The sequence below is a fragment of the Puntigrus tetrazona genome, chromosome 10, assembly GCF_018831695.1.
Source record: "Puntigrus tetrazona isolate hp1 chromosome 10, ASM1883169v1, whole genome shotgun sequence".
Taxonomy (NCBI): Eukaryota; Metazoa; Chordata; class Actinopteri; order Cypriniformes; family Cyprinidae; genus Puntigrus; species Puntigrus tetrazona.
The window spans coordinates 13,293,447-13,309,345 of NC_056708.1; the positions used below are offsets into that span (position 1 = coordinate 13,293,447).

General features: G+C 39.2%; 1 protein-coding gene across 11 annotated transcripts in view; it reads left to right on the forward strand.

Annotated features, from left to right (window-relative positions):
• The window catches only part of fryb (furry homolog b (Drosophila)), a 51,778-nt gene extending 35,914 nt beyond the window's left edge, over positions 1 to 15,864 (forward strand). For 4 of the 11 annotated variants that reach the window (XM_043250298.1, XM_043250291.1, XM_043250296.1 and 1 more), the window contains 26 exons: positions 248 to 351; positions 2,142 to 2,327; positions 3,255 to 3,456; positions 3,841 to 3,992; positions 4,130 to 4,317; positions 4,463 to 4,557; positions 5,037 to 5,650; positions 6,070 to 6,167; positions 6,544 to 6,720; positions 6,831 to 6,971; positions 7,060 to 7,242; positions 8,174 to 8,338; positions 8,486 to 8,560; positions 8,797 to 8,964; positions 9,619 to 9,627; positions 10,173 to 10,370; positions 10,748 to 10,894; positions 11,080 to 11,240; positions 11,330 to 11,540; positions 11,646 to 11,795; positions 11,917 to 12,015; positions 12,192 to 12,275; positions 13,029 to 13,046; positions 13,359 to 13,469; positions 13,806 to 14,008; positions 14,443 to 15,864. In XM_043250298.1, coding sequence (XP_043106233.1) covers positions 248 to 351; positions 2,142 to 2,327; positions 3,255 to 3,456; positions 3,841 to 3,992; positions 4,130 to 4,317; positions 4,463 to 4,557; positions 5,037 to 5,650; positions 6,070 to 6,167; positions 6,544 to 6,720; positions 6,831 to 6,971; positions 7,060 to 7,242; positions 8,174 to 8,338; positions 8,486 to 8,560; positions 8,797 to 8,964; positions 9,619 to 9,627; positions 10,173 to 10,370; positions 10,748 to 10,894; positions 11,080 to 11,240; positions 11,330 to 11,540; positions 11,646 to 11,795; positions 11,917 to 12,015; positions 12,192 to 12,275; positions 13,029 to 13,046; positions 13,359 to 13,469; positions 13,806 to 14,008; positions 14,443 to 14,701 — 4,198 coding nt within the window. In that variant the 3' untranslated portion in view covers positions 14,702 to 15,864. The remainder of the gene's footprint in view (positions 1 to 247; positions 352 to 2,141; positions 2,328 to 3,254; positions 3,457 to 3,840; positions 3,993 to 4,129; positions 4,318 to 4,462; positions 4,558 to 5,036; positions 5,651 to 6,069; positions 6,168 to 6,543; positions 6,721 to 6,830; positions 6,972 to 7,059; positions 7,243 to 8,173; positions 8,339 to 8,485; positions 8,561 to 8,796; positions 8,965 to 9,618; positions 9,628 to 10,172; positions 10,371 to 10,747; positions 10,895 to 11,079; positions 11,241 to 11,329; positions 11,541 to 11,645; positions 11,796 to 11,916; positions 12,016 to 12,191; positions 12,276 to 13,028; positions 13,047 to 13,358; positions 13,470 to 13,805; positions 14,009 to 14,442) is intronic. The other 7 variants (XM_043250295.1, XM_043250299.1, XM_043250301.1 and 4 more) reach the window with 5 other exon arrangements.
• Positions 15,865 to 15,899: the final 35 nt, after the last annotated feature.

Sequence of the window (15,899 nt, forward strand, 5' to 3'; positions counted from 1 at the left end):
TTAGGTGATTCATAGTCACAATTTCAGCTTGACCCTGTATGCCTTTGTTTAAGGCATTTATATAATTTTGATTGCAAAATAGAGAGGATGGGAAATAATGGACAGAAGAGATGCAATCAAGATTTAGAAATTTTGCATATCCACATAATCATTAGGACACAGTTCTCTTTTTGTATATGAACATCTATCAGTGGATACTGCAACTAGTATGTAACACTATTCTTGTTTCATGTGTGTGTGCCTTTAGGTGTAACATAGCTGTGATCTTCATGACGGAGATGGTAGTGGACCACAGCGTGAGAGAAGACTGGGCACTACACCTGCCACTGCTTCTTCATGCACTATTCCTAGGTGGGGACTCTTTAGTTTTTTTCTCTCTTTCTCTCTCCTCATTGATAAAATGTGGAGAACCCCCTGATCTGGACTGTACCTTTTCAGGTGAAAGAAATGAGGGAGTTTATGTTTGGGTGTCTCTCTGTGAAATCTGGTCTATATAGTGCCTGCATTCTTCACAGTAATTCACCCCAGCAGTCGTTCTGAATAACACAGCACAACAATGCCAGAAATGTGAAAAATGTCTGTGATGGAAAACAAGGAGGAGAAGGAGAAAAGATAGGACTGGCGAAATACCATCTACTCATGGCTTATCTCTCTCAGACTCTTAATGTCGTCAGTACCTCCTACCCACAACACGTTTCTTTTTTATGCCTTTTGACTAGAGGCGTACCTGTGATACCTGTGAACAGTGACCGTTCACGTTTCGACAACCTTTTGTTTTTTTTCCAGTTAACACAACACTACAGACTTTGATCGGAATAATATTTGAAACTTGTATCTAAAAACAATATGAAAATAATGATAAATAATATTGATTTATAGTATTCAGGTATTTATAGATGCTTTGTGGGAGTGTTTTGATTCTTTTGTTTCTATGTGAATAATAACCCCATCAGTGCAGTGCAGGGCAGTGGTTAGTTTAGTTCTTAAAGGGACAGTTTACGCAAAAATCTAATTCTGTCAATAATTACTCACCCTTATGTAGTTACACACCTGTAAGACCTTTGCTCATCTTTGGAGCACACATTTATGCCATTTGACCCTCCATAGACAACTGAAATGTTTCCAGGCCTAAAAATGTAGCAAGGACGTTGGTAAAATTGCTCATGTGATATCAGAGGTTCAACCCTAATTTTACAAAGCTATGAGAATACTTTTTTATTAAAAGGTTCTTCTTCTACTCATCCACCTAGTTTCCACCATTGTGAAGAATATTTGATGCATACTCACGCTTTCCTTCTGCATGTCAACAATGTATGCGTGTGCTGCTTCTTATGTTGAACTTATAATGGCAGAAGGAGAAGAATTATTGAATAAAGTTATGTTTGTTTTCTTTGCACACAAAAAGAAAAAGAAAATACAAAAAGAAAAGAGAATACAAAAAATATTCTGATAGCTTCATAAAATTACCAATTATAATGTCGAATCTGCCATTTTGTTTGACAAACAAACCAGACAGCAGAGTAGATTTATGTTATGAACTTAAAAAAATAGTGTTGGGGTGAAATGATACAGTCTGGTGTTCGTTCATATTTATTTTGTGATACAACTATTAAAAAGGAAGAGACAATTGGTTCACGTGTTACTCGAAATTAATTGCTACTTGAATTAATTGCTAAATGAAAGAGTTTTTGTTTATGTTTTAAAAAAATTACGAAATTTTAAATCTAAAATTTTATTTAATACAAAAATGTACCTAGTCTATCTTGTTTATCAGTGCTGTGAGTGTCTCTTTGTCAGTGTCTCACACCGGCATGGATTGTCGGACGTAGCAACAGTAACTAAGGGGGGCTGGACTTAGTAAAGCGTCATTTGAGCACCAATTTTAAACTTCAAATAACTTCACTAACGTACATTATAATTTCTGCACTGAACACTTGCACTCTATTACAAGTATGCATCTGTGCTTCTCCTTGGGAACTTGATGTGTTATCTATGTTATGCGACTGTACAGTGGGAACATACTTTGAAAGCAGTTTCATTTACGTATGTTCAGAATGTTGTTTCTGTCCACTTCACTGGCTTCTGTTCTATTAAGCTCAAATCATTTTAGCTCATTTATCTGTGTATCTCTGTCCTCTCAGGTTTGGATCATTACCGGCCAGAGGTTTTTGAGCACAGCAAGAGGTTACTCCTGCATCTCCTCATCGCCCTCTCCTGCAACAACAACTTCCAGGTCATCGCCTCTGTATTATTGCTAACCAGAGAGATCGGCGACAACAAAACCCTCACCGTTAAATCAAGCTACCAGCCCGAATACCTCTACACAGGTACAATCAGTTCTCTACCCAGAATCCAACATGATGCAAAAAACACACCAGTAACTGGCAGAAATAAACATAGACTGTTTTTTGTTTTTTTCCCGAAAAGTATTACAATTTATTTCTAGATGTTTCGCATTAGAACCAAAATCAGAGTAGAGTTTCAAAAAAAGATGTCATCAGTATTGCGAAATGCACTCAGATATACTAATATATGAAATACTAAATCACTTGTGATATATGGAGATCAGCCTGTTATCCCCTGGGCACAGTCTTTACCTATAGTTCCTTGTTTTAAGAACAACTGTACAACAGTCATGCTCACTTTCACAGCAAGACTTCGTACATGTATAATGCAAACGAAAAAACATAGACTGCATTTTACTCATCTGACCTCATTTTGTCACTTCATCTGCAGCAAAAAAGCAGACAGTGTGAGCATAAGATTCACCTACAGTTTCAACACAGCTTAAATGTACAAATGAGGAAGTAGGAAACTATTATGAAGCTAAAGCCCAAGGGTGAGGATTCAACTCTCTTTGGCATAGAATTCAAAGTATTTTTGGCAGCTGTTTGTCTTTCTCACTATAGAAGAGGTAATTAGGCCAGACACCCTGCCAAGTCCCAGTTTGCATTATGACTGAGTTTTTGTGGCATTTAATCTTTTATCCTGAATGTCACTGACGTTTGTGGTTCTTTGTTCTTTGTTGAATAGACACACGTGTGAAAAGTCGCTGCTGACAATTCACATTTTTTTTAGATGTTTTGGTTTCTATTTTGATTGTACAGACATACAGCGAAGACTACTGGCGAAATTGCAATAGAGAAAGGCCTTTCAAAACAGATACAATAATCTAAAATATTTACGTGTTTACAGATTTTCTGTACTGTTTAGAACCTGCATGCATTGCCTAACAACACTCTTTGTCTGAACAGGGGGGTTCGACTTTCTGCGGGAATGGCAGACATCACCAGTGGCGGATTCCGGCCTAAGCTCGTCCTCCACGTCCTCTAGTGTGAGCCTGGGAGGAAGCATCGGAAACTTGCCACAAATCACAGCTGACCTGGAGGAGCTGGACGAGTCCTCCACAGAATCAGATGACAAGACCAACAAGCTCATTGAGTTCCTCACCACCAGGTGTGTGGCAAAGATACAGATTTTTAGCAGTTGTTTTAATGTGGATGCAAATGGGAGTTTTCAGGCACACAAGACACAAAAATCTCTTCATACTATATATTTTGGATTTTAAAATAAAATTATAAATAACTATTCCTATATTCATTATTCTTTTAATAGTTAAAATTAATTTATTCTTTTTCATTCAGTTTATTTTAAATGTATTTGTTTCACGTTTGAAATTCAGACCATTTTTTATAAATATCAGACCATTTTTTATAAATATCTCGAAACATATGAAACCTATTTTTCCCCGGCAAAACTATTGGGCATTTCCCAGAGAAATGAAGCATTTAGAGAGCAGTAGTTCATGTATTTGTGATTTTGGTGGTGGTGGTGGTACAGTGCATGGAGTACTGTCCTGTCCTTACTCAGGGCTTTCGGACCGCTTTGGTGCCATGAAGATATTACGCCAAAGAACCCCAACTCTAAGAGCACCGAGCAGCTCACCAACTTTCTGCGGCATGTGGTTTCTGTGTTCAAGGAGTCCAAATCAGGTAATTACCAAACACTTTTAGTGCATTTATGCATATTTGCATATTTGCATTATGCATATGCATTTGTGTCATATTTACAGAATGAAATATTTTGTTTATTATATTAGAGCAAGCGACTGATAAATGTCATGTGTCAGATTTCCATCTAGAGCATCAGCTGAGTGATGTAGCTTTACAGACGGCCCTCTGCAGCTCCTCACGGCATTACGCTGGGCGTTCATTCCAGATCTTTCGTGCCCTGAGACAGCCCCTCTCTGCCCATGCTGTATCTGACCTGCTCTCACGACTGGTGGAGGTTGTAGGGGAACATGGGGATGAAGTACAGGTGTGCATCCATCAGAAAGAGCATTAATAAACATCCATGCATTATATAGCTCTCTGGAATGTTTGGTTAAAATGCATTTGATGGTCAAATAATTCTTTATTCGTTTCAATCTTTGTACCATAATTTTCATCTTTTTTTTTTCCAGGGTTACGTAATGGAGATTTTACTCACTCTGGAGTCTGTGGTGGATAATTTAGCTGAATGTTTGAACAACAGTGAACTTATGGCAGCTTTGACGAGGTGAGAATTGAATGCCATACATTATGCTTTCCTACCATTTCAACCTAAATTATTTTACAGATAGAGTACGGTACCGTTCAAAGGTTTCAGGTCAATAAGATTTTTAATAAAGCTTTTATTTAGCAAAAATGCACTAAATTGATCAAAAGTAAAGACTTTTACACTGTTACAAAAAAATGTTTACTACAAAAAAATTTGTTCTTTTAAACTTTTTTCTCATCTAAGAATCCTAAGAAAATTTTTGTCACAATTTTCACCAAAGTTTTAAGCAGCACAACTTTTCAGCATTGATAATAATAGTAATAGCTGCTGAATTTATCACAGGAATATTTTAAACTGTAATAATATTACTATTTTTCTGTGTTTTTGTACATTTGGTACATTTTTAAATGGTAGTATTCCTAACAATATAACAGGAGGAAAAATGTATTATCCATTTATTTCGCTTTACATACCTGCAATGTCTCTTCCACATGCAGAGATTCCTCTCCAGACTTTCTGGTGAGTGGAAAGCTCAACCCAAACCGTAAGAGCACAGGGCAGCTGAACCTGCACCAAGAGGGTGGCACTAATGAGCGGAACAGGCACCAGCGAAGCTACTCCGTCCCCAAGAAGTTTGGCGAAAGTGGGGAAAACTCATCCTCCAACCCTCCTCGCAGCGCCACGCTGGACCGCATCCAAGCCTGTACCCAACAGGGTCTGGCCCGATCAGCCCGCAGCACGTCCTCCAACTCTACCCGTGCTGACACGAGTGTCATCACCGACCCCTCTCACTCCAGTCACCCCGCCAACCTGCTCGCCACCATCTTCTGGGTGGCAGTGTCACTCATGGAGTCCGATTTTGAATTCGAATACCAGATGTCATTGAGGCTGGTTCACAAACTGCTGGCACGGGTTCCGCTGGATCTGCAGGAGAACAGGGAAAGACTAGAGAAGCTCCAGGCCCAGCTGAGGTGGAGTGGCTTTTCTGGACTGCAGCAGCTGCTCCTGAAGGGATTCACTTCCCCGGCCACGAATGATCTTACGCTTCAGCTGTTCTGCCAGCTTACACCTGTTTCACGAGTGCCAGTGGTGGACACATCGCAGGCTATAGGTGGGTAGAAACCTGGTTACATAGATCTAATATGACTAAACAACTCTATGACTAATATAATATATAATATATGACTAAAAACTAGTGATAAAAACAGCACTTGCTTAATACTCATGTCATGTTGTTTTCTGTTCTAAAACAATCGATTGTCTACTAACAAAGTGAGATTCAAAAGTTAATTCTAGTGTCCCGTGCAACAGAAAACAAGATGTTGATGCACTATTTTATAACGTAAAACCTCTAAAATCTATGCTTACCTTTGTTTTTAAATTTTGCTATTCAAATGTGTCTTTACTCTCATAATAAGAATGAATACTACTCAACCTGATATGCTTTTACATTGTTTTACTTTTAAATGTCTGTGATGTTTAGCTGTTTTCCTTTTACTTCTTTTCATGTTTTATTCTCTGCCTGCTCAGGTTTTCCGTTGAATGTGCTTTGTCTGCTGCCGCACCTGGTGCAACACTTTGGTAGCCCTACGCAGTTTTGTAAAGAAAGTGCAGAGAGGATCGCACAGGTCAGCCCTGCCTCCTTTTCTCTAAACTCTCCTATTGCGAAACACTACCTGAACTTCATTGACATGAAAGTGAAGACAATTCTGATTTGTTCTCTACACCTAATCCTGTACTACATCCAACTTCAGATGTGTTTAAGTAGACTTATTAGGCATATAACATGTATCCAAAGTATTTACAATAAAATTTCATCTAGTGTCCATAATTCTGCTGCCTTATTTAGGTCAACAAAACGCTGGTCAGTAGTAGCACACTTATCTAACTGCATATAGTGACACAACTGACCACAATAAATAATTAATATTACACCATATAAGTATAAAATTATCTAAATACCTACAATATGTAATTTATGATTGTTTCTGGTGTGTTTTCTAGGTGTGTCTGGAGGAGAAAGACAAGAACACTAAACTTTCTCACTTAGCTCACGTAATGACTCTGTATAAGACTCGTTCTTACACTAGAGACCCTTTCTCCTGGGTTAATGTGGTCTGCCGCTACCTACATGAGGCCTTTTCGGACATCACACTCAGTCTGGTGACATATATGGCTGAGGTGAGCTGCCCTGAGGCTTAAATGTCCAAATATAAGCTACAAAATGATATTTATGCTGCAGCTTATCTTATATGCAAAGAGCACCCTTTTAATACCAGCTCTCTTCATAGTTGCTAGATAAAGGATTACCCAGCATGCAACAGCCCCTGCTGCAGATCATCTACAGTCTGCTGAGCCACATGGATTTAGCAGGAATTCAGGTCAAACCTTTCAATGTAGAGGTGCTAAAGACCATTGAGAAATTTGTACAGGTGAGATCCTTCTGCTGAAACACTTGATTTTAGGATTCATCTGGTCATTTGTTAGAACTTTAGTCTCATTAATGTTTGTGTCCTCTAGACGGTTCACTGGAAGGAAGCTCTGAACATTTTGAAGCTGGTTGTTTCCCGTTCGGCCAGCCTGTCCCTGCCATCCTATGCCCATGGTGACCTAGCCCACCTGGAGGTTAGCCGTATGATGTGGGATGGTTCATCTAAAGCATTGCCAGGAAAGACACTGGAATTTCATTTTGACATATCCGAGGTACTTTAAGCAAGGCGCACAATACATTTAGTTGTTCAGTTGTTCACATGCATGTTTTTTTTCTCTTTCCTTCAGGCAAAAAACATTACTGCTTTTTAAAATATCAGTTTTCAGTTAGATTATACACCACAGGTTCTCTGACTCATTCACCTCTTCAGGTGTGGCAGTGTTGTTGTTTTTGAACATGCATTGGTTATCAGATCCCATGAAGGGCGCTGCCTCTTTTCCTTTGTTCTTGGTACATTTTAAACGAAAGGGAAGTCGCTCGGGTTCTCAGCTTGCCTTCTAATGGAAAAATGGGGATAATAGTCCACGGAAGTTTAAAGAGATGTGTTTTGACTGGATCTCTGATTAATTACCGCTCTGAATAAAGTGCGGTTGAAATCCTGCCTCTCTGAGGGCTTCGACTGCAACCTAATAAACAAAAGGAGGTGATGTCAGAACTTAATCTTTACATGACATGACAACTGATCTCGAACAAGAAAGTTAATAGTAATTATAGAACAATATTTGCAGTCAGGTGGTGCAGTAACCACCAGAAATGCTGCTTTTATAAGGAATAACAAAGACCTTTTCGCTGCCAACTTTGTGTATGATTGCCCTCTTGTGGCTTCATGCACTACTACAGGAAACCCTCAGTTCCTAGAATTGAGTCTTTGCCTCTGGCCCACCCTGATGAAAGTAGTGATATCCTGTCCAGATGTAGTATGTACACAATGATAAGGAGTTCAGCAATTAGGCTGTTTTTCCACACATGCTCATTTATCTACAGGAAGGCTGTCTATGAGTGCCTACAAACTTTTCAGAACCTGTTGTACTGGAGTCCTCGTGTTTGTGTAGGGGGTTAAGTGTCTATGTTCATAATGAAATGTATGTTCATTTTTAAAACAAGTGACATATGTATTGCGTGCATTAATGCGTTTGTGTTCAGACGCCAGTCATTGGCCGGAGATATGATGACCTGCAGGGATCAGGAGGGAGAGATGGGAAAGCCCGTGCGATCGCAGTGACCCGAAGCACATCCTCCACCTCTTCAGGGTCTAATTCAAACACCGTCCTCGTACCAGTCAGCTGGAAACGGCCACAGTCATCACAGGTGACAAATATTTCATGCTGTTCATATTAGACAACGTTAAATAATCATTTTACCTTCGTGGGTTTCTTTAAACAGTGTCTTTTTGCTTCCTCATTACATAAAATCAGAGTATGCTTTTTCAACTGCTGTTTTCCTTTTGTTTAATAGAAACGAACAAGAGAGAAGCTAGTGAATGTTCTTTCACTTTGCGGACAAGAAGTTGGCCTCACAAAGAACCCATCTGTAAGTCCTCAGTGTCGTTGTTGCTTTATATACTTACTGCTTTTGGTCTTATAGACCACAGTGTCTAAGAGATTATTTTATATTAATAACAGCCCTAACTATTGCCTTAACAAATAAAGAATAAGTCTACTGTAAGTCTTACAAGACATCTTAGTAATTGAAGTGTTGCATGATGTTTTCTTTGCATACCCAGGCTCCATGCTGACTCCCCTGTCATTTTTTTTTTTTTTTCTCAGGTGATCTTCTCTTCTTGTGGTGATCTGGACCTCATGGAGCATCAGCCTAGTCAGGTGTCCTCTGAGGATGGGACTCGGGAGGACACTCTGGATGATACCACTTCAGAGCAGCAGTTCAGAGTCTTTAGGGACTTTGACTTCCTGGACGTAGAGCTGGAAGATGGAGAGGCGAGTAGAAAATATGATTCTTTTTGTCTCACACAAATTTAGTGTTATTTTTAAATATTATAAAACATATGATTTGTACATTACAAATACATTTCATTTAGGAATGCATGCACAACTTTTGAAGAGTTTGGAGCCTGCAATATATATACAGTATATATTTTTTTTATGAAATGTATATTTCATTCAAAAATATTGCATTGAATGTGATCAAAAGTCACATCATTTATAAGGATTTTTGTTTTAAATATATGTCAAATATATGCAGGTTTAACATCTCTAAAATACATTTGTAAACTAAGAACTGTTTCCTTCTTTTACCTTTAAAATAAATTATTTTGGTTATGTATTTGGACTTCATGTAATTAAATTTGGCTTTACTTTTTTTGTTATTTGTAGAATCATTGAATTAATTTAGTATGAATTAATTAAATTAAGTAAGAATTTCTGTCCCTACTAACAAAAAGCCAATTTCTTTGCCTTTCAGTTTTCTTTCTTTCCTTACTCTTTCAGTTATTTCACTCATGGTCTCTCTGGATAATGAGATAACACTTTAGCTGATTAGAGACTGCCTGACTAATGTGGCCATTGCTTTTCCACTGGTCTTTCTCACTGTGTGGCTAACACTCTCTCTCTTTCTCTCCTGTGCTGCCGTAGGAGCTGCAGGTAAGAACAGTTGTGTTAGCATGAGACGTAGAGGATGGCTAAGATCATGTTTCCATACCTTAAATGATGTGTGTCAGTTGTGCAGGCTCTCATTTGTCATAGACTGCTGTGGCTAAAGAGATTAGTTGTTGTTGTTTGTTTTTAGTTTCATATATGGGTGTCATATTACACACTGTAGAAATGCATGTTAGAAGCATTTAATGGCAATATTATTGTTTCATTCACATTAAATCATTCCTCACTACTTTAATTAGATAACTATTAGAATTCAGATTGCTTTAAATACTTGCAGGTTTAGGATTGTTAAAAACAACTTTCTTTCTTTCTTTTTTTTTTTTGCAAAGTCATAAACTTTTTCAGATGCTGGTCTATTGTATTTACTATATGTTTGCATGTGTTTTAAATTTTTTGCATGAATAATTAGAAGTGTGTTGTGTCTACTCTCTTGGGCCAAGGAGGCCACAGTAGTTGGCATAGTAGTCCCAACATTAACATGTGCTAGAGCTTAGAGCTGTTAAATCAGTGCTGTGTGTTTGTTTTAATAGGGTGAGAGTATGGATAACTTCAATTGGGGAGTGCGCCGGCGCTCTCTGGACAGCACAGATCTGACTGAGCTCCTGGAGGAGAGCCAGCACTCCGATATCACCCCCTGCATTGGCCTTCACGATCCCCAACAGGACTCAGATGACTCCTCTGAGGAAGAGTCCAATTCCACCAGCCAAAGCCTCTCCCACTCTCAACTAGTATGTGCTATCTGTCTGTCGCCCAGCCATTCAAATGACCTATCACCCTGCACTGCAAAAAAAAACAGACTTGCATTTTTTGTCTTGTTTCCAGCCAAAATAATCAAGCAAAATTATCTGCCAATGGGGTAAGCAAAATAACAAAATAATAATATTTCAGGCAGAAGACAAGATTATTTTGCTTAACCCATTGGCAAATAATTTTTAATGTTCTAAGCAAAACCTCGCCTAATTTAATTTTTAGTTCTTGATTAAAATTTTTTTTTTTTTTTGGGCCGGAAACAAGACAAAAAAAAGTAAAAAAGTGTGTTATGTCTGTCATTCTGTCTGTTTTAGCTTTATAGTGGTTTCTAAAACTGGAAATCTTCTGATTTCAGACCATGAACCTCTCCCCCTCAGAGGACACCAATCATACAGACTCTTTGTCCACTTCCTACGACACTACATCAGCTGACCCAAACTCTCTTAATGCTGCTACACCTTGCTTGGGAACATCACTTCCAGATGACCACATCATGCCACCAGTATGTTTAAAATTGCATTAAGCTTAAAACTTATTCTGCAAGGGTACAAATAGAACCAAACCTAGATCTCGACGTCATCATACAGTTTGAAACTATTCCTGCCACGTTTGTGACTAAATGAGATTTGCTAATGTGACACCTCTAGAAGAAAGAATGCTACCAGTGACCTTCTGTTTTCTTTACAGGTTTTACCAGAAGACGAGGAGTCAAATATCCAAGAGGACGACTTGCCATTTGGTGTAAATGAGCTGCCAATGAGGTTTGACTGCGGCTCTAGCACTAATCTGGACCTTCCTGCAGAACAAAACCGAGCTGGAATCAGCCAGAACCCAAACTCCCTGCCCAGGTGAACACATCAGTACAGTTTTTTCATCATTAAACTGATCACTGGCATGTTTATTGAAAGGTCAACCCCCTTTCTTCCGGTTTCAATAGCTACCATTTTGGGGAGGACCGAGATGATCTGGATGAGCTGGGCTTTCCTCCTCCACCCTCCCCATTTTTCTCTGCCATCCTTGCAGCATTTCAGCCCATGGTGTGTGACGATGCCGAAGAAGCCTGGCGGAGTCACATTAATCAGCTGTTGTGTGATACGGATGGGTCTTGCGCTGTCTACACTTTCCACATCTTCTCCACAATGTTCCAGGTAAAGTCACCCTTTTTATGTAGACGGTCCTGTTTGTATATTTCCATTCTATTTAGAAGTCCACAAGTAGCTTTTAGCACTTTTTAAATGGATCTTTTCCTACAGAACATGCAGAATAAGTTCTGCTCCCTGACCAACGATGCTGCCAGTTACCTTGGAGATGGCCTGAGGGGAATTGGGTCAAAATTTGTGCAGTCATCTGAGATGTTGGCCTTATGCTCAGATTGTCCCACGCTGTATGTCGACGCGGAAACTGTAAGTGGATATTCAAAGTTGATTACGTAAAGCCATGCCTCAGGGACGTAACCTTAAAAAACAGTTCTGAAAAAGCAGTCGGAAAGTATTTTTATTCAAGGTTTTGTCTGTCCTCTTGTAGATTGTTTCTTACGGGCTTCTAGAGAAGATGAAATTCAGTGTTCTTGAGCTGCAGGAGTATCTGGACACATATAATACCCGGGAGGAAGCTGTCGTCTCAGTAAGTCATTCTAGGTCCTCATACAGAAGCAGTGGAAGCTGCTATGTAGAGCTGCTGCAGAGTTAAGTAAGACCTCCATTCATGCAGCTTACTAGCGGTGTGCCAATACTTCTTGAAGTGATCTTTGAATCCTCTTCCACTGAAAGAGGTATCATGCTTGTACAATCTTTCAACAGTGGCTGCAGAACTGTAAGGCCACATTTCCAAGGTATCCTGATGATGGTGTGATCACCTGTCAGCCTGGAGACTCTGAGGAGAAGGTTAGCTGTGTGTCCCATTGAAAATGAGCTCTTTCATCTTACCACTGTTTACATGAATAAACATTCATAATATGTACACAATAGTTCCTGATAAATCTGTTTTTTAGTGGGTCATATACACTACCATTCAAAAGATTAGGATTGGTAAGACTTCTAAATATTTTTGAAAGGAGTGTCTTGTGCTCACCGAGACTGCATTTATTTTATACAAAAAAAAAAAAAAAGTATTGTTTTTAAATTGCAGTTTATTCCTGTAATGGCACAGACACATTTTCTGCATCTATTTCTCCAGTACTCCATGTTGACAACTGCTTAATATTTTTATTTTTATTAGTGATATATACCAATATATTGTATATACATGCTATTTAGGAAATCTCAACTTTTTTCTGAATTTTTGAATGAATATGTTCAAAAGAAAAACATTTATTTAAAATTAAGATGCATCCTTCTTCAAAACTTTTATTTTCTGCTAACCCCAACCGTTTGAACAGTAGTGTATTTATCAATGCAAAATATAATGTAATATTTCCTCACTCCTCTTCTTTGTGTCACTTTGTGCGCCTCCTTATCATCCTCTGCATGATTTATATGGCTTGGGTTCTGGGACTGAATGCGACTGGCACTAATCTTCTAATTATGTGGATGGGATTTCTGAGCATAGCGGCACAGTCTCACGGATTGCATGCTGGGTATTAATGCTGTCTGTTTCTCCCTTTTCAATTCTTTCCTGTTTTATGACATGCTCTACAGCAAATGGAAACTCTGGCTGTAAGTTTGAAAACTAAAAACCGTTCTCTTTTTCATCTGTTAGAGCAAGTGATCTGTGTTTTCGGCTTTATATTTCCCTACATGCATTCAGTTCAGTTCAGCTTTACTTGCATGATCTTACACAAAGTTATGCTGAATAACCACTTTTAAGATCTTTCAAAAGGTCTTAAGCCTAGAGAAATAAAAATAAAATGCAGTTTATTGTTTAATGCATATAGACATACTCATTGAGTTGTGTATTGAGTCTTTGTGTGGCTGTATGTATGATTCCTTTATTATGCCATATGACTAATGTATCTGTATCTTTCACAGCAATTGGAGTTGTGTCAGCGACTGTACAAACTTCACTTCCAGCTGCTTTTGCTGTTTCAGTCCTATTGTAAACTCATCGGACAAGTGAATACCATCAGCTCTGTGCCAGAGGTGCGTAATACACAGTGAAATCGGATATCTTTTCGGTTTATTTCTTAATTAGAATTGATTTATGTAATTTGAGCATTGCTTAAATTAGCCTAAAAGAGGTCGAAACAAACATTGTGAATTTGGTGACAGTTTGGACATTTTTTACTGTTAACTCAGTAACTATAGGCATTTTCTGTTGTTCCGCAATCTGCACAATGTCCAATACCAAGGTTGTATCGGCTAGCAAAACCTAAACTACAAAATAAATGTTTAGTTGACTATATTATTCACTAGCTGGTTGACTTTTGTTGATTGAAAACTCTGATCATGTCCTGATGGTGTGTTTTCAAACTGTAGCTGTGGAACATGTCGCGTGAACTGGGCGATCTGAAGAATTGCCTGCGGCTCGCGGAAGCCTCGTTAGCTGGCAATCTAGAGGACGGGCAAAGGCACGGCTCCCAGTCCATCTTCCCCAGCTCAGAGGCAGCTGTACAGGCCATCCTGGAGTGCTTGAACAACAGCGAGTTCTCTATGGCCATACGCTACACTCAAGAGTGCAGGTGAGATGTGACACCACTAGAGAGAGACAAAACTCGGTTTTTTTTTTAATCAAGTTTAGTTTTTGTTCCTTTTCATTTATATTTATTTGATTATATTACATTACATTTTTTATTTAATTTGCTCTTCAGTATTGTTACTACTATTGTTTTATACGGTTAATGTACAACTATTGAAATATTTAACATTGTTTAATTTTTTAGCACAGTCCAGTGTTTTTGCTAAAGTATGATGAGACATTTTTATGTTGAATAATGGTGGGTTGTAAATTTTTAATATAATATAATATAAAAATTTTAATTAATTTGTGGCCATTTTAATTTTATTTCAGTTATTAGTAATGGATATCTATTTAGCTATATTATATAATTCATTTTGTTTTTATTTTTAAGTTTGTGTTGCATTGAAATGTACTAAACTTTCTTCCACATTTTAGACGAATTTGGCCAAATGACATTTTCGGTGGCAGCTCAGAGGATGAGATCCAGACTCTCCTCAACGTCTACTTCCGCCACCAAACTCTGGGCCAAACTGGCACTTTTGCCCTGGTTGGCTCGAACAAGGACATGTCAGAGGTCTGCACAAAGATCATGGAGCTCAACGGAGAGATCCGGGACATGATCCGCCGCGCTCAGGGGTACCAGGTGATCTCATCCAGCCTCCTAGACTCCAGCGTGTCCGGCGTGAGTCTCTGACAGGACGCCTGCAGCACCCCACACAAGCCCTGGCCTGGACCGTCCCAACGCTGGATTCCTCCATAGTCACCCAACCTCTCCTGCGCCAGCCCTCATCCCACGACCCTCCGCTCCTGCCACCCGCTCCAGGCCAGATCCAGTGTGACGTTTGGGGGTGCTGCCACCCCTTTGAGGGTGTAACTCATAAACTTGTGCCCTTCTTAGGGAAACTTGCACGAGCATCCTTGACTGTACTGAATAGGAAGGGGCTCCTGAGAGTGAGCGTGTCCTCCGGTCCTCAAATGTGCAGCAATAACGGAGAAACGGAGCTGCTCCTGCGAGAATCCTTGGATTGAGCCACTCGAACGCTTCTTTTAATTATTGCACTATGTTGACATTTTCATGTCGTAAACCATGAGAAGAAAAAAATCCTGTTTGCTACTGAAAGCAATGCTGCATTTTTTGGTAAGGAAGCACCCGAGTGAGAACTAACACTTGGTTGGTTTGTTAACGTGGGGAATGTGCAATGATGGATCATGGAAATGGATGCCTTTCTACTGTAACTGTTCAAGAATGTCTTTAAAAGCGATCAGGACATGCTGCAAAACTGAGGAAGGAACGATACAGGATACTGTATGTCTTGAGTCATCGTCATAACTGTAACCGTTTAAAGCTGAAAGCTTGTGTCTTTGTGAACCTGTCAATCACTGGCACGCCGCTAAATATCAGCCTCCACACCTGCACACACACACACGCTGACATTCAGCGATTTGTTCATACAACTGATAAGCTACTACTGCTGAAGTGCTGGTATGAGATTGTTTGGCTGCGTTTCAATCGACGTCCTGCGATCCGCTATACACAGGCTCACGTTTAGGGTAAATTTGTATTTAAGAAGTCGGTGTGTCGAACATAGTTTTCAAAATTGTTCTTTGTCAGTTGCCAAGCATGCATTATTGTATTTACTTTCAAAATTGTATTTATTAAAAGTTGTATTTTATTAAATTGTTATTTGTATAAAGTGGAAAAGGGAGGCATCACATGGAGATTAGCGTTCGTCACTAGTGCATGCCTAGAGAGATTGCACATTGTAAAGCCTCTTTGGGAATATTGTCAGTCCCCCCCCCCTCCCACTGTGTAAATACTTAATGCTTTTGTGAAGTAAATTGTGCTTTCTTCATGTTGAGGTTCTCCAGTTTGTCGTTTGTTATTCTGGAGT